This window comes from Podarcis vaucheri (genome assembly GCF_965113315.1).
Source record: "Podarcis vaucheri genome assembly, chromosome: 12".
Taxonomy (NCBI): domain Eukaryota; kingdom Metazoa; phylum Chordata; class Lepidosauria; order Squamata; family Lacertidae; genus Podarcis; species Podarcis vaucheri.
Window position 1 is genome coordinate 20,212,195 of NC_138750.1, and position 24,915 is coordinate 20,237,109.

Sequence of the window (24,915 nt, forward strand, 5' to 3'; positions counted from 1 at the left end):
GGGTTTTCCGTCTTGCGAGGCGTTCGTCTTGCGGGGTACCACTGTATTAAAAATTCACAGCCCTTTCCAGCAAAATGGTTGCATAATGAAGGAGTATTTTTTAAAAAAATTAATAAATCACTAACTACTGCGGGGAAATGTTTTTCTCTTATGCTTAAGTCGTTATGACCTCATATACTTCAGCATGAATAAATTCTTCAGAATGACCAAGTACAAAAAGGTCACCTGGAGGTTAAAGCCACAGATCATGAGGCAATTTGAGGATTACCAAGTCTGTTTTTATCTGGTAATGTTAATGCAGAGGATTTGTGAATGGGAGGGAGGTGATCGACCCTTCCCTCTCCCCAAAGATTCTTTCCTGACAACACCTTTCTCCATTTCCCCCATCCAGGATCCAAAACAGTGTTATAAGAATTTTAAGGCCATATATATATACCAAGCAAACACATACAAATATGTAAACCACATGTCTGAAACCCACAGAAAAGTCCTGAAACCATTTTCTCTCTCCCAAAAAGACCTCAAATATTTCTCTGCAAGGTCGAAGGAAATGAGAAATCTCCCCATTGTCTCTGTGCTCACAAATCCTGCCTTAAGGGCACATTTAAGGTGTGAATGGGACGTGGGTGGGGCTGTGGGTTAAACCACTGAGCCTAGGGCTTGCTGATCAGAAGGTTGGTGGTTCGAATTCCTGAGATGGGGTGAGCTCCCGTTGCTTGGTCCCTGCTCCTGCCAACCTAGCAGTTCGAAAGCACATCAAAGTGCAAGTAGATAAATAGGTACCGCTCCGGCGGGGAGGTAAACGGTGTTTCCGTGCGCTGCTCTGGTTCGCCAGAAATGGCTTAGTCATGCTGGCCACATGACCCGGAAGCTGTACGCCGGCTCCTTCGGCCAATAAAGCGAGATGAGCGCCGCAACCCGAGAGTCGTCCGTGACTGGACCTAGTGGTCAGGGGTCCCTTTACCTTTACTAAGGTGTGAATAGGGTGAGCCTGTGACCTGGATTCAGGAATTAAGTAATTATAACAACAAAAGAGTGGCCAAAACCCAGATAATGCAATCAGGTAAATGGCAGACGGGAGGTAAACAACACACGTAGGATTCTGTTTTAGACCGCCCCCTATGATGTACTGGGGGAAGTGGCCCTGGGCTATGTACACATGATGTTTCTGGGGGGTGGTCTGGAGTCTGAGGGTGGGCAATTTCAAAGTCTATATAAGTGCGGGCACACCTTTGTTCTGGGTCCCTCGCCCCCTCCTCTGGGGGGGGGGAGCACCCTGTTGCAACAGCTTTAATAAAGATCAGGCTTACTAGCTGCTTTGCTTCTCAATATTCTCTGGCTGGTCTCTTGTTATTTTCTCCTACCGATAGAGAACCTACAAAAGAACTCTATATTTGCTCTTGGGGACCCCATAAGGGAAAAGGAGCAGGTTTTTCTCATAACAACAGGATTCAAGGCCTTTGGCAGGCGAACTGGCTTCGCAGAGTGGGCACCCCTTCACCTTAGAAACATTGCAAATGCCTCCTCTGCAAACGTATTATTACCCCAACAAACACAGGTTTGGAAGCAAAAGCATCTGCCAAGGTAATGTCTAGTTCTTGCTTTGAAATCTTGAATGCAGGGCAGAATTCTTGGAATTATTTCAGCAGGAGTATACATAGGCAAAAATGTTTTCCCAGAAACTCCACAATCAAGATTCTAGAGTCATGCCAGAACTTGCTTACTTGTTCCTTTTCCTGGATAATTCATGCGGATTTTCAATTCTGATACAAAGGTTTTGCATGTGTCCTTAAATCACTGCAATGACAACCCCATGGAGGAAAATAGGATTGTCAGAAAAGCCTTTCGATTTGCAATTTTGGTTTGTCACTTGTATCAGAAGTTGTCACACTTTTGCAGATTCAACAACAACAACATCTAGTGACAGGACAGCTATCTGGATTCAGCAGAAAATGGGCACACGTAATTAGGATGTACTATGAAGTAGCAATTAGCTAAATATAGTACAAATTGACAGTTAGCATTCTTCAAGAATTTGAGGACAAGCTAAGAGGGCAAGAATTTTGTCTGTTTTTACTGGAGAGGGTGCATAGTCTTTTGCAGAAGGGGGGAGAGAGAAAGAGACACTTTTCAAGCAACCACAGAAAGAGTCATCCATTTTATCAGAATTCCCAGAGGGAAAGTGAATCATCTCTTTGGAAACCGGCCACCAGCCTCCTTTGTCTGTGAACTTCTGAACACAAACAAGCAACACAGAGCTCCTTGGATACTGCATTCATATTCTGAATGTTTACATCGCTCTCTTTTGCAATGGGATGTTTGCAAGCAAACATTTCTCATCCTAAATCCCATTAAGAGGAAACGTTAACTGAATCTATATGCTGATATTATTATTATTATTATTATTATTATTATTATTATTATTTACTATTCTAATGATTGTTGAATGTTACTTTTTTGATGTAGGTTGCTTATTTTAAAGTTATGTTTTATTATCACATTTTTGTATTGCATTAGATTGTTATAAGGTGTACATTTTTTTGTTTCTTCAACCTGTAAACCGCCTTGAGTATTGTAAGACAGAAAGACGGTATACAAATTAAAAATGATGATGAATGATGATGAATCTGTCCAATATTTGTTAGGTAATCTCAGCTCTAAATTCAAGCACAAGCCTGGTAGCCACAGGTGGCAATGAATTACACACAGGTGAGTGAGCAGGCTGGCTAAGGAGAGAGAAGTGCTCCATCCCTCTTTATGAAACAAATGGATTGCAGAGGTAAAGGTAAAGGACCCCTGGACAGTTAAGCCCAGTCAAAGGCAACTATGGGGTTGCAGTGCTCATCTCGCTTTCAGGCCGAGGGAGCTGGCGTTTGTCCACAGACAGCTTTCCGGGTCATGTAGCCAGCTTGGCTAAACCGCTTCTGGCGCAATGGAACACCATGAAAGAAACCATAGCACATGGAAACTCCATTTATCTTCCCGCCACAGTGGTACCTATTTATCCACTTGCACTGGCATGCTTTTGAACCACTAGGTTGGCAGGAGCTGGGACCGAGCAACAGGAGCTCACCCCGTCACAGGGATTCGAACCACCGACCTTTCGATCGGCAAATCCAAGAGGCTCGTTTTGCAGAGGAGGGAAACTGCAGCACTAAAATTCAGTAGGTCGACGCAAGAGGGAAGGAGCACTTGTCTCTCCTCTCGCAGTCCCAAGGACTATCCATTTTTAAAGACTCATCACTTTTATGAATTTATTAACAAGGTTGATTTATCTGAGATATCAGCAGCATACTAAAACTGCCCCCCACCCAACGAGATCAACTGGAGAAGTCCTGCTAAGAGTTGTAAATGAAAATGAGAGGCAGTGTAAGTTTTCCCCAGTGGTGGTGGGGGGGGGGGGTATCTGTGATTTAACCTTTATTGTTGAAGCATTGCCTGGCAAACCTAACTGCTTCAGAGTCTTCAGCTCCTTGGGAAAACAATATTATGGATTCCTTTTTGGACTGGCATCTTATAGTGGGAATGAGCAGAGATATAATGGAGCAGATTTTGATTGTGGGAGGAGGTAAATATTTTTATCACCACATCATAGGCTCATCATATCTATAGTGGCGAGTTCATTTATAGATTTGACGGATTTGTTCCTGCAAGTTTAGAAAAGGTGGAATGTAAGTAAAACAAGCAGGGAAACATGTAAGTAAAACAAGCAGGGAAAACTGCCTTTGCTCCAAAGATGTGTTGTGGTAAGATTAAAGAGCCAGAAGCATCTTCCATTGATGACTGGGTATCTTTTATTTAAGGAAAGACAAAGGTAAAAGCCCTGCTGTAGCAATGAGGCTTACTGAATATGACTATTGTACTGTTGTTGTTTTTTATATAAAAAAAAGGTTTAATTGTAAACACTTTGAAATCAGGCTTATGTTGATTTGATATTTGAGAGAGTAACCTTGAAAATAAAGAAAACCAGAAAAGCACTTCATACACTAAGAGTCTCTAGAGCTGTAAGGCTTTCATTTTAAAATCAGTAACATACCGTAACATAAAAGATTTGGCTCTCACTATAACATCCCAAAGAGCCAAATATATTACAACAATGCGTGTGCCAAAGGTGATGCAATCAGAGGTCTGGCCAAAATGTATAAATAATGAACACCGCACCATTTTTAAAGGAGCCAGGCTAGTGCCAGGCACATTGCCAGTTACAATACAAAACACAGTGAGGACCCCTATGCAAAACACACAACAAACAACAAGACCCACATATGTAGAAATATACCTGCAAAACACTTCATGTGTGTATTTCGCTCAAATACACACAGAGATTAGCCTTAAGTAACACTTAACACAAAACTAAATGGAAAAGAAAACTGAAAAGAAATGTTTCACTCACACCAACCCAGCCCTACTGAAGGTGGGATGTCAGCCTTAACGCTGAATTTCCTGCCTTTTGTTGCAAACATCATGTCAGCTATATGGGTTTAAGCCTCATTTCCTGTTAGGGTGTTTTTCTTTCTAAAAACATTCATGCAAGTTCATAGCACATGTGATTTACAGTTCTGAGCAACAAAAAAGGAAAGAAAGTGGTTGGGCTTTTTTCTCCCTGCAGTCTCATGAGAAATTTGTGTTGCATGTATAAAAACAGCTACTGCAACTTTTTGTGTAAAAAAAAAATCAGGCAAATTACTTAACCCTGTTAAATCAGGAAAGGGGTATATTTGTCACTCCAGATCTTGCTGGACTACAGCTGCCATCCTTCCTGCTTACTGCATATGTTGGCTAGTGGAATGATGGGAGCTGGGAAGGGAGGAGAGAGGGAAAGGCCCATTGTGCAGGTGGGAGACCTTGCAAATAAACGGCTCAGGACAGCAAACCTCAAGGACCGCCTCTTTACATATGAACCTATCCGGACCCTGAGATCATCTTCTGAGGCTCTTCTTTGTGTGCCTCCTCCTCGAGAGGTCCGGAGGGTGGCAACACAAGAACGGGGCCTTCTCTGCAGTGGCTCCCCGTCTGCGGAATGCTCTCCCCAGCAAAGTTCACCTGGCGCCTTCATTATATACCTTTAGGCACCAGGCAAAAACGTTCCTTTTAAACCAGGCCTTTGGTTGACCTGATGGACATCCTATACCCTTTTAAAATGCGGCTCTTTTTTGGGAGGGGGTGTTATTGGGTTATTGTTCTTATTTTGATTTTATATATTGTGATCTTTTCTGTGAACCGCCCTGAGACCTCTGGGTATAGGGCAGTATACTAAATAAATAAATAAATAAATAAATAAATAAATAAATGAATGAATGTTGTTCTATTGCACTGAAATGGCAACCTGTAAGCTACTGGGCCCAAGGTGTTGGTAACAGTTTATAAAGCCCTAAGTGGCACAGGGGATGTGGGTAGCGCTGTGGGTTAAACCACAGAGCCTAGGACTTGCCGATCAGAAGGTCGGCGGTTCGAATCCCCGTGACGGGGTGAGCTCCCTGCTTCTGCCAATCTAGCAGTTCGAAAGCATGTCAAAGTGCAAGTAGATAAATAGGTACCGCTCCAGCGGGAAGGTAAACGGAGTTTCCGTGCACTGTTCTGGTTTGCCGCTAGCGGCTTAGTCATGCTGGCCACATGACCCAGATGCTGTACGCCGGCTCCCTCGGTCAATAAAGTCGGCCCTGACTGGACCTAATGGTCAGGGGTCCCTTTACCTTTACCTAAGTAGCACAGGACACAAGTATCTGCCTCCTCCAATACCAAATGGCTCAATCCTGCTTGGTGGAATAACCTTCCCATTTGTGCTTGCTCCCTTCATTGTTGGGATTTAAACCTCAGCTAAAGACACTTGCTTAACCACACCTTTTCAGTCCGATATGTTTTCCCCGAAAAGCATGGGGTGGATAGTTTTTTTCCCATTAGTGTGACTTTATGAATATTTTAGTTTTATTCATTGGTGTAATTTTATTGTTTATCCTTTGACATACATCTCCCTGGGCTCTGTTCAACAAAGGGTGATTCATAAACACCATAAATAAAGCCACTCTGAAGACAGCACATTTTAATCTTCTTCTGTATAGGTCTGCTAGTTAAATATGCCTCCCCAGCCCACTTAAGAGAATTGTTTCCGAGTGTTAAAAAATAATATTTGGAGCTAAGACTTTAATTAGTTTAAGTTGGTTTACAGGGAGGGAAAAATATGTGTCGTTATCTTATTATTAAAAATCACAACTCAATATTTTGGGACAAGAATGGATTGGAATATTTTGGGGGTTTCAAAAGCCACGAATGCAATATTTGTCATACATTTCCTGATGTGAGGCAAAAATGAACAGATTTTTAAAGCCCTTGAGATTTGCTTCCTTAATAGATGTTGCCATCTGAAATAAATGAAAGTCTATGTAGGCAAAAACAGAAGAGCAGAACTTATATAAACTAACTTTTAAAATGACTTAAATTACTCTTAGCAGAATGTTGCACAAAAATACTTATTTCGAAGCTTTTAGTGTCCCTGAGAGACTTCTAAATATGATGCTACAGTATGCCCAATATCATGGGGGGGGCAGTGAAAGCAGCATTTTATCTACCATATGTTTGGTTTACCAGCAAACCTATTTTATGCCTCATTGGTCCCATCAGAAATTTCCTTTTCCTGTTGTTTAAAAGCCAGCCCTCTGAGCAATATGCCAGAACTTGAATCATCGTTGTCAAAGAGACGGAAAGCACAGAGAGCAAGCCTCAACTTCATCCGTAATAATGGGCACCTGTCAATCAACTACATATATACAGGGAAATATAGATGAGCATTATTCCCTGGTGGAAACCATTATTCCCTGGTGGAAACCAATTCATTGCACTGTGATTCAACTGTGCTGTAGTAAAGAGAAAATTCAGACAATCAATGGGTGTGTGGGGATGCTCATCTCAAATCCCATTCTACATGTCAGCTCCTTGCCTAGAGCTATCCAATCCCAGGCAGCTAGCACCGTGCACAGAATCAGCTTTTTGATACCTTCTGACAAACGTTCAAAAACTCCTACTCTGGAGTCAAGCACAAAGCTTAACTTTACATGTGATGATAGCTGGCTGACAAACAGCAGGATGTCAGCATATGTATACATTTGAAGTGGCTCACTGTGTACAGTAGCTATGTAGATTATTAGCACTGCAGCTTCTTTTTCTAAGGCAAAAAAACAGATTTAGTATTTAAAGCAATCTGGAGACAGAAGATCGACAGCGGTCCAGGCTGACTTCACAGAAGATAAATCCAGTGTTTCGTATTAATGGCTTGTTTCTACAAGGAGGAGACTGCAAATGCTTTGACATCTGGACAGTGTTTGAAATTAGCCAGGAGCCAGGTGCATTTTGCACCTGACTGCTGGCCACTTGCGACCAAGTGAGCATGCCTGACATCTCTGCCATCTGGAGGCGCATGCCCATAGCTGTCAACGTTTCCCTTTTTTTAAGGGAAATTCCCTTTTTATATATATATATATATATAAGTTTTATTAGTTTTTTTAACATATCATTTTCAACAGTAATTAAACATACTTTTACATCTTATTCAAATTTTTGACTTCCATCAATCCATCAATTTTCCAATCTAATCTCTCAGCATGCATTTCTTATCTTCCCTATTACATTTCAAACTCTTAACCAATATCTCTAACTTTTTCTACTTTGTAAGACTTCATATATTTCTCCTTACAAAACTTCTTGTAGTCCTACTAGTGTAATTTGTTGATTACAGTTGCTCTTCAAATAATTCATATGCTTCTTCCAATCTTCTGTAAATCTCTGGTCCCGCAGGTTTCAAATCCTTCCTGTCATTTTGTCCAATTCTGCATAGTCCATTAATTTCGTCTGCCATTCTTCTTTCGTCGGAATTTCCCTTATTCCAAATAGGATTCCTCGCAAGAAAAGGAAAAAGTGGACAGCTATGTGCATGCCTGGGGATCACTGGATCTGGTCTGCTTTCACACACTAATACTGCATCCTGTAGAATTCTATCAGTTATATTTTATCTGCACATTCAGAATGAATTTCTGGAACCAACATGCTTTTTCTGTGCAGCCTGAGAAGCAGTCACCATTAAGAAAAAGAGGTCGGAATAAGACTGTCCCTGGATCAAGCAACTTTTCTTCTTTAAGTTCTCAAGGCTCTTAACCTAGCTCAAGGTTGTCATCTGAACTACCCAGATGCTTAACTGAGAATCAATCAGTCAGTCCATCACTTGAAAAGTAAGACTTACCCCAAAATGGCAACTAGACATTCCATTTTTCGTGACGGTAACCTTGCTTTAAGGAGCCATTTGGCGCCCAGCTGATATATCTGAGTTTCTAACACTGCATCATGGGCCATCACATCACTTGATTCTCATTATCCTGTAGGGCAGCCATTACCCACCAGCTGCTTTATAGATGATGCTAGACTACAACTCCTATCATTCCTTGCCATGGGCCTCGCTGGCTCTAACAATATCCACATGGCATTACCTAAACCACAACAGTTGCCAATGAAAGCCTGAGCAGTATTTAGAAAACTTGGGTGCCAGATGTTTAGAATCATGCCAAGGAGGGGGCCATTAGTTTACTCCATTTTGCAGCTCTTCTCAAAGAAGGGGGTACTTTATTTACTCTGTAACTACATGCCTGCAGATGTTTCCAGGGCTGGTAATCTAGGCTACTTCCACACAAAGCATTGTGCACACTCATAATATACTTTGAAATATTACTGCCATCTATTCATCCACTGACAAACCTAGACAGCATCTTAAAAAAGAAAAGAAAAAAGCAGAGACATCACCTTGCCATCAAAGGTCCGTATAGTTAAAGCTATGGTCTTCCCAGAAGTGATGTATGGAAGTGAGGGCTGGACCATAAAGAAGGCTGATCGCCGAAGAATTGATGCTTTTGAATTATGGTGCTGGAGGAGACTCTTGAGAGTCCCATGGACTGCAAGAAGATCAAACCTATCTATTCAGAAGGAAATCAGCCCTGAGTGCTCACTGGAAGGACAGATCGTGAAGCTGAGGCTCCAATACTTTGGCCACCTCATGAGAAGACTCCCTGGAAAAGACCCTGATGTTGGGAAAGATGGAGGGCACAAGGAGAAGGGGACGACAGAGGACGAGATGGTTGGACAGTGTTCTCGAAGCTACCAACATGAGTTTGACCAAACTGCGGGAGGCAGTGGAAGACAGGAGTGCCTGGCGTGCTCTGGTCCACAAAGAGTTGGACGTGACTAAACGACTAAACAACAACATTCATCCATTGCAGAAGAACTGCATCCCCCATGCTCTTCCAAATCTAGCCTGGCCTTGGGAGGGGGGGATTATTAGGATATACAATTAAGAGGCTTACATTAGCTGCAGTCCTCCAGCCTAGAATACAGAATTTTCATTTGCTCTACAAGTTCTCAGTTACATTTCTGTCCCTGGTTTTAGACTTCTCTCCTACCTACTGCCTGTGAAAACCCAGCAAGTCACTGTTATTTGTGCTATTAAATGTATTTTGCTTCCATTTCCCCACCCCTGGCACCATAAAGGGATTCCTTATGAACTAAGATCCTTAAAAGAGGATGAACATCTGTTAAACAATAATAAAACAAAACAGTGCTATTTAAATTGTCGTGTTTTTCTTTTAAAATTCTGCTGTTTGCTTATGAGGTGTAGGCTGCTGTGGGTGGACTTTCCCCCAAAAAAGAATTCTCTGAATAATTTTATAACCACCACATAGTGTGGGCATTTCTTCAATTCAATTTGAAACACAAAGCCACATTTTGGTTCAGTAACTAAAGCAGTAGTTATTTTACTGCCTTACAAATAAAAGTAGCATCTCTAGTTTTCCGGCGTCTGGACTAATGAGCCGTTCTGGAGAACCTGAAAGCCTGATACCCGTTCATGGCATTCTGGTTGAGCCTAAGAAAGCTATTGCTCATCTGTAGAGTTCTTTTTTTAAGTGAAGACATTCTGGACTTTCAGAAAGCGCTGTCAGCTTCCCCCAAGCCTTTCAAGTTAAATTAAAAGCAAAATAGGGCTAATGCCATCTTCCTCTCATTCCTTCCACATGTTAAGAAGAAATGCAGTTGTCTCCTGCAGCTCTCACTAATATAATCCCCATGCTTTATAGTGCTGCATGGGTGAGTTTTATTTCGTTTTTAATGTGGCTTGTTGAGCAACAGTTTTGCTTTATCAGACATGCATCTGTCAGTAGCATAAAACTGGAACACCACAGATGTCTGTCTCCTGGCTGCTGTCAGCATAGCATGCGAGTGCTCCAGGGAGAGAACGGGGAACGCTTCCTGGAGGCCAATATCAATAACTACAGCTGTCAAGTAAAGGTATGAGAAGGAGTGGGTTGAACTGGAACAACAGAATTCTGTGGACCAGCCTTTGCCCACCAGATGTTTTGGACTACAACTCCCATCAGCGCCAGCCAGCAGTCCTGCTGACTGGGGCTGTTGGGAGTTGTAGGCCAGCACAAGTGGGGTGCACCGTGTTGGCAAAGGCTGGTCTAGACTGGAACCTAGCACGGATCGTATTGATCAATTTACAGTCACTGTAAAGTTCCTTGCAACTAGACCACACACCTTCCCTATATGAATGTGTTTGTGGGTGCACACATAAGGTAAGGGTAAAGGGGCCCCTGACCATTAGGTCCAGTCGTGGCCGACTCTGGGGTTGCGGCGCTCATCTCGCTTTATTGGCCAAGGGAGCCGGCGTACAGCTTCCGGGTCATGTGACCAGCATGACTAAGCCGCTTCTGGCAAACCAGAGCAGCACACGGAAACGTTGTTTAACCTTCCCGCTGGAGTGGTACCTATTTATCTACTTGCACTTTGACGTGCTTTCAAACTGCTAGGTTGGCAGGAGCTGGGACCAAGCAACGGGAGCTCACCCTGTCGGGGGGATTCGAACTGCCGACCTTCTGATCAGCAAGTCTTTTGCTCTGTGGTTTAACCCACAGCGCCACCCGCACACATACACACACCTTAAACCCATGCACTTCTGTGCAGTGTTAGAAACTCATATATATAACCTAGCTGGCAAATGGCTCCTTAAACCAAGGTTAAAGTCGCCAAAATGGAAGGCCTAGTTGACATTTGGGGGTAAGATGGCTTTAAAGCCCTATTTTTCAAATGGAGAACTTGACTGTGATTGATTCTCAGTTAAACACCTGGCTAGTTCAGATGACAACCTTGAGCTAGGTTAAGAGCTTTGAGAACTTAAAGAAGCAAAGTCACTTGATCCAGCCAGAGACAGTCCACATACATATTGGCCTATTTGCCTATTCCGACCTCTTTTTCTTAATGGTGACTGCTCCTGCTCCACAGAACAAAATGCAATTTGGTTCCAGAAATTCATTCTGATTGTGCAGATAAAATATAACTGATAGACTTCTACAGGATGGGGTACCAGTGTGTGAAAACAGCCCAGATCCAATGACCCCAGATGGTTATGACAAACAATATCCTGGCACCCAACATCTTTACTTGGTCGCAAGTGGTCAAAAGCCAGATGCAAAATGCTCCTGGCGCCTGGCTAATTTCAAACACTGCTCTGTGCCCAAGAACCTGAGGCCTCATATGCCTATTCTATACCAAGCTCCTTCCCTATCTGAGACATTCTGTTTCTGCATATCACAAACCAGGGGAGGGGAGTGTGCCCTTGTGCTCAGATCCTGCAAAAACAGGATGCTGGCCTAGGTTGAGCCACTGGCCTGATCCAGCACACTCTTCTTATGTTCCTACACTGGTGTTAAATAGAAAAGTCCTAATACAACTCTAAAATGGCTAAGCACACAGTGCCAACTTTTACAAACGAGCCTCAGTTTGAAACTGCAGCTCGGATTTTAAACTCTGCTCAGTAGAATAACAAACAGTTAAGCTCGGCTGCTAACAAGCCCTCCGAACGGATATTTCAGATGTTTGCGGGCTATAAAGTTTTGCATCTGAGAAATTTCAAAAATGTCCGCCTTCCTGTGGAATGCCTGCTTTTGGCATAAACCAAGGCATTACTGAATGCAGGAAGCTCAGCTTTTCTCCTTAAATTTTGCAAGTCCTTTCTGTTTCTATTTTAAATTTAATTAAACGAAGTGTTGGGGGGAAGTTTCAAGGTGGAAAGATCCAGATTCTCACTAGGAAAGAGAACTGTTGATTTTTCTCCAAGGGTGACCAAAGAAATCCAAGAGAGTTTGCAAGGGACACTGAGAAAGATTGGATTAATTCCCAATGTTTGCCTAACGGGACCCGTAATTCCACTCTCCACATGCCCTAAAGGAAGTGTTGCATCACTTTCTGGGACGAACAGGGTGAGCCCCATCCTTTCCTTCAACACTGGAGCAGTTGGAGGGAACAGGATCTCATCTCTACAGTCATGCTATGCTCCAAGTACAGTACATTCACATCTTATGTGGGGGTTATGATCTGGGGATGGGATGGATACACAAGCTGCGTATACTCAAACCAGTGTCAGAAACTCAGATATACAGTGGTACCTTGGTTTTCAAACTTAATCCGTTCCGGAAGTCCGTTCCAAAACCAAAGCGCACTTTCCCATAGAAAGTAATGCAAAACGGATTAATCCGTTCCAGACTTTTAAAAACAACCCCTAAAACAGCAATTTAACATGAATCTTACTATCTAACGAGACCACTGATCCATAAAATGAAAGCAATAAACAATGGACTGCAGTCACACAATCAATCAGTCAGTAGCTGAACTGGGTTCCACACAGCCACAAAAACAAAACAAAAAAGTTGCAAAAACAAAAACGCAAAACAAATAGCAAAATCTGACAGACCTCAGCGTAACACTCAAAATGGAAGCATGACACTCAAAACGGAGCACGTTCAGCTTCCAAAAAAAGTTCACAAACCGGAATACTTACTTCCAGGTTTGCAGTGCTTGGGTTCCAAGTTGTTTGAGTACCAAGGCGTTTGAGAACCAAGGTACCACTGTATTATCTAATCGCCAAATGGCACCTTAAACCTGGGCTACGGTCACCACAATGCAATGTCTAGGCACTGTTTTTCCCACGCCACGGGATGAGATTATTTTATTATTAATTATTATTATTATTATTATTATTATTATTATTATTATTATTATTATTATTATTATTTCTATACAACTTTATATTTTAAAGAACAAATCTCAAAGCAGTTTGCAACACATTAAAACACCAAATAAAACAATCCAGAATAAAATTAATTAAAGCTTCAAGGAAAATATTTCAGATCCTTCACTAGGGGACATTTTGCTTTCCCCAGCTGCCAACCTGGCATTCAGAGCTCTCCATGTGGTTGCAATTGGGCCCGCAACAGTCACAAAATGTGCCTGGGACCGGGCCAATATCAAACACTGACTCACACCCCACATACCCCCGTGTGAACATCCTTTCCTTGCAGAGCAGGCACATTGATCTGCCCTTGCCTGGTAAGCAAGACAGGGAGCTTAATAGCTCTTTCCAAGCCAGAAATGGGCGCATTTAATTTACAGAATTCAACCGGCTGGTCTTCAACTGTGCATGGCGGAAACTGCGCAGGTTAAAAACATGTAAGATGCGTTTTGAGGTAGTGTTGTTGTTGTTGTTTAGTCGTGTCCGACTCTTTGTGACCCCATGGACCAGAGCACGCCAGGCATTCCTGTCTTTCACTGCCTCCCACAGTTTGGTCAAACTCATGTTTGTAGCTTCGAGAACACTATCCAACCATCTCGTCCTCTGTCATCCCCTTCTCCTTGTGCCCTCCATCTTCCTCAACATCAGGGTCTTTCCCAAGGAGTCTTCTCTTCTCATGAGGTGGCCCAAAGTATTGGAGTCTCAGCTTCAGGATCTGTCCTTCCAGTGAGCACTCAGGGCTGATTTTCTTAAGAATGGACATGTTTGATCTTCTTGCAGTCCATGGGACTCTCAAGAGTCTCCTCCAGCACCATAATTCAAAAGCATCCATTCTTCAGCGATCAGCCTTCTTTATGGTCCAGCTCTCACTTCCATACATCACTACTGGGAAAACCATAGCTCTAACTATACGGACCTTTGTTGGCAAGGTGATTTTGAGGTACTGTATCTCAAAAGTAGAAGATGGGCAGCACAAGCCACAGCTGCCCTCCTGAACTTGGAGCTGTAAAAAGTGGATGGGTCGTCTCTCAGGAGCAGCGCTAGTCCTGAGGTGGCCACAGGAGGACTTTAGAAGCACAGCAATGAAGCTGAACGTTGAAAGATCCAGGACAGAGAAAATAAAATACCTCTTCATGCATTGCATAGTCAAAACTACGGAACTTGCCTCCTCAAGAGGGGGCAATGACCGCCAACTTGGAGGGCTTTAAAAAAGGATCAGACAAATCATGGAGGAGGGGTCTACCAATGGCTACTAGCCATGGCGGCTGGGCTCTACCTCCACAGATGGAGGTAACAATGTTTTGAAATACCAGATGCTGGAAACTACCGGAGGGGAATATGCTCGTGTTCTGCTCCCTAGCTTCCCACAGGCATCTGGTTGGCCACTGTGAAAACAGGATGCTGGAATAGATGTTCCACTGGCCTGATTCAGCACGCTATTCTTATGTTCAAAACCACAGGGATAGCAACTTGATAACTCAGAGTGTGGTGCTGATAACGCCAAGGTTGTGGGTTTGAACCCAGCTGCATGTTAGTTTCTAGATGATTCTCAATTATTTCCAACTCAATGATGATGATGATAATAATAATAATAATAATAATAATAATAATAATAATAATATATTATTTATACCCCGCCCATCTGGCTGGGTTTCCCCAGCCACTCTGGGCGGCTTCCAAAAGAATATTAAAATACTATGATACATCAAACATTAAAAGCTTCCCTAAACAGGGCTGCCTTCAGATGTCTTCTAAAAGTCTGGTAGTTGTTCTTCTCTTTGACATCTGGTGGGAGGGCGTTCCACAGGGCGGGCGCCACTACCGAGAAGGCCCTCTGCCTGGTTCCCTGTAACTTGGCTTCTCGCAGTGAGGGAACCGTCAGAAGGCCCTCGGTGCTGGACCTCAGTGTCCGGGTAGAACGATGGGGGTGGAGACGCTCCTTCAGGTATACTGGACCTGATTCTAGGCGTGATCCCCTTTTCAGCTCAAAGCTCAAGAATAGGGCTAAGGCTTGCTATTTTCACACACCACCCTCCAATGTGATTGGATTGCAACTTGCTCCAAAGAACAGCAAGACTACGGGAATAATCCCCTGTTCCCTTCCCCTACTCCAGGGTTGAGGGGAAATCTGGGAAGGCCTGGAGCTGGAAAAAGGAGCAAGGGACTTACAGAGTTCTAGAGGAGCAGCATCAGGTCTGGAATATGCAAGATCTTGCCCATCCAATATTTGGCTGGCTACCAAAGACGCCCCAAAATTGTCGCACTTCTCTCTATCATTAGAAGTAGAAATGGCTGCTATGGATTAATAGGCCTGGCTGGTATTTATTGGTACAGACTTGATACATAGCTCACTAGATAGCTCATTAAATGTGGCCAGGTAAATATTAGCCATTCATATATGTAGCATGTTTATTTTATTTATCTATACAAAAGATTCCTTTCCCACCCACTGGCTACAACTTGGAACCTCGGAATAGATAAAACAGCCTTACAAATTCACACGAAGGGCTTTTTTTATTAAAAAAAAAATAGCAAAATATTAAAACTATTATAAGTGCAGCAATAATAAAATGCACAGAACTTCATCTTGATATGCGCTTTAATGCATATTTAATACATGTTCAAGAAACTAATGTAATCTTGAGAATAAAATGTAATAGTTGGGGAGTTAACAGCTGACATTTTTTGTGTATGTCACATATTGCCTTAATTAGTTCACATATGCAATCTTGCCTTTTGAAGACTTTGTGTGCACACTCTTTCTCTTTGGAAAAAAACCCTCTTCCTCGTGTAACCCTTTACACTAACAGGGTTGTTGGCTTATGGAATACCTGCTGAACCACAACAAACAGAATGGCGAGTGTCTGTCTAAACCATATGCTGCAAAAAAGAAAGGGTCACAAGAAACTGTTGTGGGCAACACAAAGTACCCATTTCACGGGGGGGGGGTGGAATATTGATGGTGCTCAGAATTCAACAAAACAGGTGAAATACCTACACACAAAATAAAACACAGACAAAAATGCCAACTATTCTCCCCCTATAAAAAATGCAAACTTGCCAATCAAAGTGGTGAGGGATGACACAAATAAAATATCCATTTTTAAAATTAAAATTCAAAAGCTGGTAGAGGGTCTTAGCCAAGGGGGGGGGGGTTCTTAGGGTATCTTGGTGCACACAGGTGCTATATTTGGGGTCCTAGTTGTAAATACATGCCTTCAGACCATTCTGCCTGCCAATTACAATTTGTTGATAATTTAAAAGTACTGTACAGACATGTGCTTCTTCTGGTAGCAATTCCGTGCACAAGTAGCTCCGAGGCTGTAATCAGAGCTTAACTATTTCACTGGCTTGTGCAATACTATAACAAGAAGATTCCATCTCCAGCCCTGTTTAATTAGCTACCTCATGCTAATTAGGAGCTGCATCATGTCAGAAGGTAAGAAATCGCTAGAGTTGCAACTAAAAGAGCAACTCAAAAAAACCAGAAAGCTCTGGCTATTCTGTCCACCTAACTAACACATATTTTCATGACTAGACAATTTGAGGAACTGAAGATTATTATTTTTTTGTTCTTCTAAGATTTCCCCAAATGTTCAGCTGTTTCAGTTTACAATTACAGCAATTTGAGGCACAGACATCTGATTTTCAGAAAGTGACAACATGTCTTTTTTTGGACATCCCCTTTCTAAATGAGAGGCAGAGCTTTCCCCTGAAAAGAAAAAAACAGCAGAAATAGAGATACTAAAGTCTACAGAAACGTGTAATACCTGTTTCCCACCCACCCACCTTTTTATTTTCTTTCTTCAAATTTAGAGGTTTCATTTATTTGTGAAATGCTGTCTGCCATAAGCCTTCAGAGGAGGGAGAATCTATCAGGTTCCTTCATCTTTTACCAACTAGTCATAGCAGAACTCTTAACAATTGCTGCACAGTTTCAAGATGTGATCAAGTCACTAAGCAGAGCAGGCCTTCAGCACGCTTCCTGAAGGCCAAGCTACAACAGATATTAAATATTTAAATTCACAGATGCACAGTCACTTTTTAACAAACACTGTAAATAACAGCCGCTTGGAGTCAAGTAAGAATCAGGATCATGCACTGAAGGATAGGGCAGTGGGAGTTAAACTTTTCTTATCATGCCATTGTCCTAATAAAACTGCCCCTGCAAGAGAAAGGTAAAGGGACCCCTGACCATTAGGTCCAGTCGTGACCGACTCTGGGGTTGCGGTGCTCATCTTGCTTTATTGGCCAAGGGAGCCGGTGTACGGCTTCTGGGTCATGTGACCAGCATGACTAAGCTGCTTCTGGCGAACCAGAGCAGCGCACGGAAACGCTGTTTACCTTCCCGCCGAAGTGGTACCTATTTATCTACTTGCACTTTGACGTGCTTTCGAACTGCTAGGTTGGCAGGAGCTGGGACCGAGCAACGGGAGCTCACCCCGTCATGGGGATTCGAACCGCCAACCTTCTGATCAGCAAGTCCTAGGCTCTGTGGTTTAACCCACAGCGCCACCCGTTCCCCACTGGCTATTCCTTGAGTCAAAACACAGCAGGGTGGACAGCGTTTTTCACTGAGACCATGGTGGGTAGGAAGGCTGAACTACCCCTCCCACCACAGTGCTGATATTCACTGGGAGCCAGAGGCCACCTTGGGCCGAAGGTGGTGTGGCCAGCAACCCGCCGTCCACGTGACACTTGTCGCACACCTGTGATGTCACACGTGCATCATCAGGAGGAGGCGCATAGTCAGGAGGCAGTCCTTGAGAGGTCATTTGTCCCCTAGAGTTGACACGCCTGTTGGAAGGCCAGAAGCAACCACATTCAGTGAAAAATTAAAAAATTCATGCAGCTGCACATTAATGTAATGTGTAGTTTGGTTCTGAATCTTCCTTATTAAGGTGGGAAGGGAACTCTACAGCCCAAGGTCACATGAAACTAACCACAATTACCTTGAATTTCTGCTTAACCCTCAAGGAAGAAGGGCATTTTCGCTGGCCAGGTTTAATTCAAATCCATCAAACCTCCTTTGGGGAAGGTTCTCAGGGAGGGTGCAAGGAGAAAGAACTTGCCCATGTGAAGACCACCTGGTGGAAACCCTTATACATATGGTTCTTAATTGTAAGCTATATGCTGATCTCAGTCAGCAATTTCTAGATCAACTCTGTATCCTCAACTGGAAACCAGAGTTGGAGCTCATACATTTTCTATTACTGGAGAATGATCAGGAGCTCACCAAGTTAGTGGCTAAATATCTCTATTGGTTTTTTTGTCATCGAAATACACTGCAGACGTCTGATCTCCCAGGAGATCTAGAGATGTGACGATAGACTGTTCTGCCTCCTTTCTTTTAGCAAATGTTTTGTGCCACTGGGGAAATGCTAATTCTGTATTGATTTGTTTTGGATGTTTGTATGTGATGCCAATAAAAGGTTTGATGATGATGATGATATAGCCCAAGGTAACATTCTGGCAACCCCATCAGGCTTGGTAGGTACAGAGTTATGGAACCGAGTTTCCTTTGTGTGGCAGCATGTTATGTCATCTCTGAAAGAGCTGTATATTTACAGACATACAAGCAGAGAACGAAGCGTAGGCAAAGAGCTGCTACAGGTAGATCCCCGGAGAAGGGCTGTAGTTCAGTGGCAGAACATTTGCTTTCCATGCAGAAGGCTCCAGGTTCGATTCCTGGCATGTCCAGAGAGAGCCAGAAATATCCTGTCTGAAATTCTGGAGAGCCATTGCCAATCAGTGTAGACAGTACTAGGCTAGATAGACCATTGTTCTGACTTCGTATAAGGCAGCTGTCTATGTTCTAACCCCCAAAGATAGCACTAACCTCCCCCCTCAAAAAAAAGTGCTCCCACCCAAAGTTTCAGCAAACTTAACTAGAGAAACTAAGCCAGCAGTCTCTGTCTTTCTCTGCCCCTCCCAACTACACATGGAGTGTTTTTCCTTAAGGACTGAACCTTCTGTTCTGCACACCAACAAGCATCCATTCCACCACCACCACCTAATATACATTTGGTGTACATGTACAGAAAGTGATGTACTTTGGGTATTTCATGTTACTAAGATTTTTGCCAGTAGTCTTCCATTAACAGGGAGTGGTTTGTTTTTATCTACTTCAACGGAGGTTACCCAGGGATACAAGCCAGGAAAAAGCTAGCGCTGCCAAGTCTCCTGCCCAAGAAAGAATCCCTTTTCACTCACTCCAAGTCAGCCAAAGCAAAATGCAATCCTATACATGCTACTCAGAAGTAAGTAGGTTCAGGGAGGGCATACGACTCCGCAGTGCAACCTGGGAGACAGAGGGTATGTTACTGAAACCAGGCATAATTCAACAGTACAAAACAAAATTTAAAAAGCAGGATATATATTCAGAAGGATGGGAGGGAGCAATATCAATGTTCGGTGTCCCCCCCCCCACTTTTGTGATGTTAGTAGTATATCATGCAAGTTATATTTGGCAAACTGCATCCTTGTCAGAGAACTTTCTTCACTTGCAAAAAGCTGTGTTTGCCACAGCTGCATGCCTTCATCATAGTGACTGATAAAGAGATAAACTTGGCAGATATCCCTTGTGTCGTATGTACTATGTGTGTACTTGAAAATGAGCTTTGCAAAAAAGAAATAATTGGCTTTGAGTAATTAGGTCAGTGGTCTTATACCCAAGAATGCTCATTAGAGATTAAGTAATAAAAATAAAAGCATTGTCATTCCGAATACACCAAGGTAATTATAATCGAACTATTCACAGTAGTATGAAGAGGGATCATTAGCAGCACACAGATTTGAGCAGGAACAAGCCTTGGGCTTGCACACTCTATCTCCCCTCTTGCCCTGTGTTCAAGGGGAGTTTTGGAGCTTTTCCATCTGCTTTTAGCCAATCACAGCTTCCCATGCCCTCCAAAACCAGGAACTGTGGCTGACATGGAGCTACGGTTTGTTTAAGGGACACAGCTTCAGAAACCATGGTTAGGCGCTGGCCTGTTTGAAACTTGTCATAAATTAACACAAACCACAGTTTGCCAGTCCAGACGACATGACAATGTTGTTTACTGGGACATGGGAACATAGCTATAGTGATAAAGGCAATGCCAATTAATTGTGAAAGGAAAGTATGCATATGTAGCCAAGAGTTCCTTTGGGACTGTGAGTATGGCAACGGATCCTGCTTGCAGGGCCACACAAACAGGAGTTTCTGGGCCTGTATACCGTTTGGATGTCTTGGACAAAAACTTTTATTCTCTTTCAGCCTAAGATATAACGCAGCAGAAATAAAACTCAGAGAGAAAGCCAAGTTGTTATACAAGGTCACCACTCTTAATGATTGTGCTAGCTCTCAGATAACACTGGTCACGACCCAAACAGCCGTGTATAACTGCAGAAAGTGCTACTGCTGTCTCGGCTCCTGCTCTAGAGTAGCCTCCCCAAGCTGGTACTCTCCAAATTTTTTGGATTACTGTTCCCATCAGCCTCCCCAGCAAGGCCATTAGGTTGTAGGGAAGTTGCTCTAGAGCAGGAATCCCCAAACTCAGCCCTCCAGCTGTTTTGGGACTACAGTTCCCATCATCCCTGACCACTGGTCCTGTTAGCTAGGGATGATGGGAGTTGTAGTCCCAAAACAGCTGGAGGGCCGAGTTTGGGGGTGCCTGCTCTAGAAGATCCCCTTACAGTGGTGCCTCAGTTTAAGAACAGCCCTGTTTATAAACTATTTGGTATATGAACTCCGCAAAACCGGAAGTAGTGTTCCGGTTAGCAAACTTTACCTCGGTCTACGAACAGAAGCTAAATGGTGGAAGGGCACCGGCGGTGGGAGGCCTCATTAGGGAAAGAGCACCTCGGTTTAAGAACGGTTTTGGTTTAAGAACAGACTTCCAGAATGGATTAAGTTCGTAAGCCGAGGTACCACTGTACTTTCAAGAGATGCAAAGACTTGCATTGGAAAGGAGGCAAGGAGAATTTCTAACGTGAGTACTTATTCCAAGATAGGCAATGCCTACGTTCTTCTCTATCGTACAAGTTTTATATTACAGTACAGGAATATTACATTATTATCATAATCTGCAACTGGACCTAACTTTTCAGCAAATGCACAGATTTTGCTAACACTTTGCACGGTACTCAGCTATGCAACTGTTTGCAGGATCTTTACATAAAACGCTACAAATGCTGTACTGTGACATAGCTAAACTGATTTTACGCATGCTGAGTAAGTAAAACACTTTAAATCAGCAGCTTAAAAAAAAAAGCATGCTGCATATTTATGCTTAATATCACTATAGGTAGCTATTTGAATGGTAAGATGCATAACCTTAATATACAGGTTTCCTTTCCAGCACTCTATTTTTACCTCTCCTTTTGCCCCACTAACCATCATTTTGCAAGCAATACAAAAGCATCACCCTGTTTGTTATGTTACTATGGGATGGCTTTTAAAAAAATGGAAGTAAGTATACAGGGAAGTAGGCCCTAGTAAATTTGCCAGTGGACATTATACAGTGGTACCTCGGGTTAAATACGCTTCAGGTTACACACTCCGCTAACCCAGAAATAGTGCTTCAGGTTAAGAACTTTGCTTCATGATAAGAATAGAAATCGTGCTCCGGCGGCGCGGCGGCAGCAGGAGGCCCCATTAGCTAAAGTGGTGCTTCAGGTTAAGAACAGTCCTCCGGAACGAATTAATTACTTAACCCGAGGTACCACTGTACTTCGTATGGTACCAACAATGTTCATGTCACTTTCCATCATTAACAATAAGTGAAAATGGCAACTCCCACAGAGCTTTACATTCTAGAGGAGAACAAGTGCAAGGCAAGTGCAAGGGAATTGGGAATGAATATGCTCAAATATAATTATGTATCCTTAGGCTTCAAGTGGGTTTTGAGGAAGGATCCGTAAGGATAGAGGTAGTTCCGGAAATAAGAGACCAAAAGCAAGAAAGAAGTGGCAGTACATTTTAAAGGAGCATGAGATTTCCGGGCAGCTGCTCTTGGCAAAAATTACAGATCACAGCTGAGGAACATCTGGCCCTCCAGATGTGGCTGCACTACAACTCCCATCATTCCTAACCACTGGCTGTGCTGGCTCTGGCTGATGGGAATTGAGGGCCAAAATACGTGCCTAAAGCCTTGAGTACAACCTTGATTCTACCTACTAAACAGACTATGTAAAAATAGAACATCCAGGATGACCAAAAGTGTTTTTAAAAAGGTGTGCTGTGCACCATCAGCAATGTGATGAGAGAAGTTAAGCTGTGTGTTAACTTTCGTGAAACTTGGCCACTCTGATTATATCATCAGCTGACAGCACTGGTACCCATAATAACCAGTGAAAAGGATTGTGCAGAAAAAGGGCTTTGCACATCAGTCCTCAGTATGGTTGTTGTTGCTGTTGCTATTTAACAGTCTGCACTGAAGCGTGTTAAATGACTGAAGAGCTCCACACTTGAACAAGGCGGAAAGCAAAATGAAGAACACAAGGAGTCATGAGACAACTTAAAACCTGGACACAAAACACTGATCAAGTGACTTGGAAAGACACTGCTTCCCTCTACAGATGCTTAGCGTAGCGGTTTTAAAAATGAAGTTGCCACCAAACTACTGCAAACTGTGTACGACCACATGCTTACACTCCGAACAGCTTTAACCCAGCTGAAGGAAGAAACGAAGGTGCAGGATTTTTTAAAAGCATGCTAGTGACAGGCTACACGGCCGCTTTACCCTTAAGTTTGTAACGAGGGAGTTCTTAGTCTCTTGGCGCACTTGGGTTATAGTTGCAAAATTAAGGGAACTGGCGTTCTGGAATTCGGATCCTTTACTTTCTGGGGAATTGTGACTCAGAAAACATCAGCGCATGACTCACTTCCCCTATTTCCAGGGATTTGAACCCCAAACCTTCCTCTGCATTGCCAAAAGCCCTGCCATCATGCCAGGAGCAAACAACCCACCGATTTCACAACTGCAAGCAGCTCATCCTAGGCCAGGTGTTGCGGCTACGGCTGCATCTGCAAGACACAAGGCAGCTGCTCCCTGCCAGATATCCTGAGATCAGGATGAAAACTTCTGCACCACACCTCAAGCAAGAACAGAAGTTGGGGGGGGGGGGAGACGCAGGCTTTCCTCCAAAACTACACTCTTTTCAAGAGGAAAGAAGAAAAACCATTCCAAAAGTTTTAACTTTTTTGGGAGGAGGGAGATCAACACCCCCACCCCGGAAACACGACGTAGCTCAGTTGGTAGAGCACGAGACTCCCAAACCTCAGGGTCGTGGGTTCGAGAGAAAGATTCCTGCATTGCTGGGGGTTGGGCTAGATGACCCTGGGGGAACCCTTTGCAATTCTGTGGTAAAGGTAAAGGGACCCCTGACCGTTAGGTCCAGTTGTGGCCAACTGTGGGGTTGCGGTGCTCATCTTGCTTTATTGGCCAAGGGAGCTGGCGTAGAGCTTCCAGGTCATGTGGCCAGCACGACTAAGCCGCTTCTGGCAAACCAGAGCAGCGCACGGAAACACTGTCTACCTTCCCGCCGGAGTGGCACCTATTTATCTACTTGCACTTTGAAGTGCTTTCGAACTGCTAGGTTGGCAGGAGCAGGGACTGAGCAACGGGTCGTGGGGATTCAAACTGCTGACCTTCTGATCGGCAAGCCCAAGACTCAGTGGTTTAACCCACAGTGCCACCTGTGTCCCTTTGCAATTCTGTGGTGCTATGAACCTGGCCTTTTAATAAATAATAATAATAATAATAATAATAATAATAATAATAATAATAATAATAATAGGCTTCTGGTGCCTTGTTCACAAGCTAGGTCTTGGCGGGGCAACGTCGGAAGACCAGAGACCAAGCAGCGAAGCAAAGGCGAGGCTTACCTGTACCCCGAGCCAGCGGGCAAGCCGCGCAGTGCAAGAGAGTCCACAGCAAAACGTGCTTGGGCGCCCAGCTCATTGTCAAGCTCCCTCGGGGCGCTGGGCTGCTCGGCGGCGGAGGCGCGGCGAGGGGCGCGCGGGGCGCGGCGAGGGGCTCCTCTGGAGGCGAAGGCGGGTCCCTCGAGGCGGAAAGCGGGCGAGCGAGCGAGCGAGGCCCCGGCAGAGGCAGCAGCAGCCGCAGCAGCCGCGGCTCTCGGCTGCTTGCTCGGAGGGCGTGTGTGACTCACCCCCGCCCGCCTTCCCCGCTCCAGCCCTGCCTTGCAGAGGAAACAGGAAATCTTAAAAAGTTCGCAAACAGCTGGGCAGGACTTTCTTAACTCTCGCAGCCAGTTCCTTCTCCGGCCCACCCTCCCTCCCGGGCTCGCTTCGGAGCTGCCTGTCAATCAAGAGCCAGAGGCCAACCCTCCCTCGCCCTCAGGGCGCTCTTTTTCTCACACACGCTGGGGGGAAAAAGAAAAATAATAATGCCCAGAGAGAGGCGGCTGGGCATCGTCGCACGTCGCCCGCTTGTTTCCTGGAAGGGGACTTCCCTCCTCATCTCTATGGCACGCGCCGTGGCTTTTTTATTTTTATTTGTGGGCGTGGGCTGAACCCCCCCCATCAAGTAAATAAATATACTTAGAATCATAGAATTGTGACGATCATCTAGTCCAGTAGTTCCCAACCTTTTTTTTTTCTTTTTTGCCATGCCCCACCTAACCATAGTTACTTTTTTAAAAAATAACTTTTTTATAAAAAAAAAAAGTGTCCACGGATTCTTTGAAAAAAATCTGGTAACCTTAACCTAAAGGTAAAGGTAAAGGTACCCCTGCCCGAGCGGGCCAGTCTTGACAGACTCTGGGGTTTGTGCGCCCATCTCACATCTATAGGCCGGGGGCCAGCGCTGTCC

General features: G+C 43.8%; 1 protein-coding gene across 1 annotated transcript in view; it reads right to left on the reverse strand.

The window, feature by feature from the left end:
• The window catches only part of TGFBR2 (transforming growth factor beta receptor 2), a 66,483-nt gene extending 42,252 nt beyond the window's left edge, over nt 1-24,231 (reverse strand). The window contains exon 1 of the mRNA XM_082193429.1: nt 23,970-24,231. Within this exon, the coding sequence (XP_082049555.1) occupies nt 23,970-24,045 (76 nt within the window). The 5' untranslated portion in view covers nt 24,046-24,231. The remainder of the gene's footprint in view (nt 1-23,969) is intronic.
• Between the last annotated feature and the right edge of the window lie 684 nt (nt 24,232-24,915).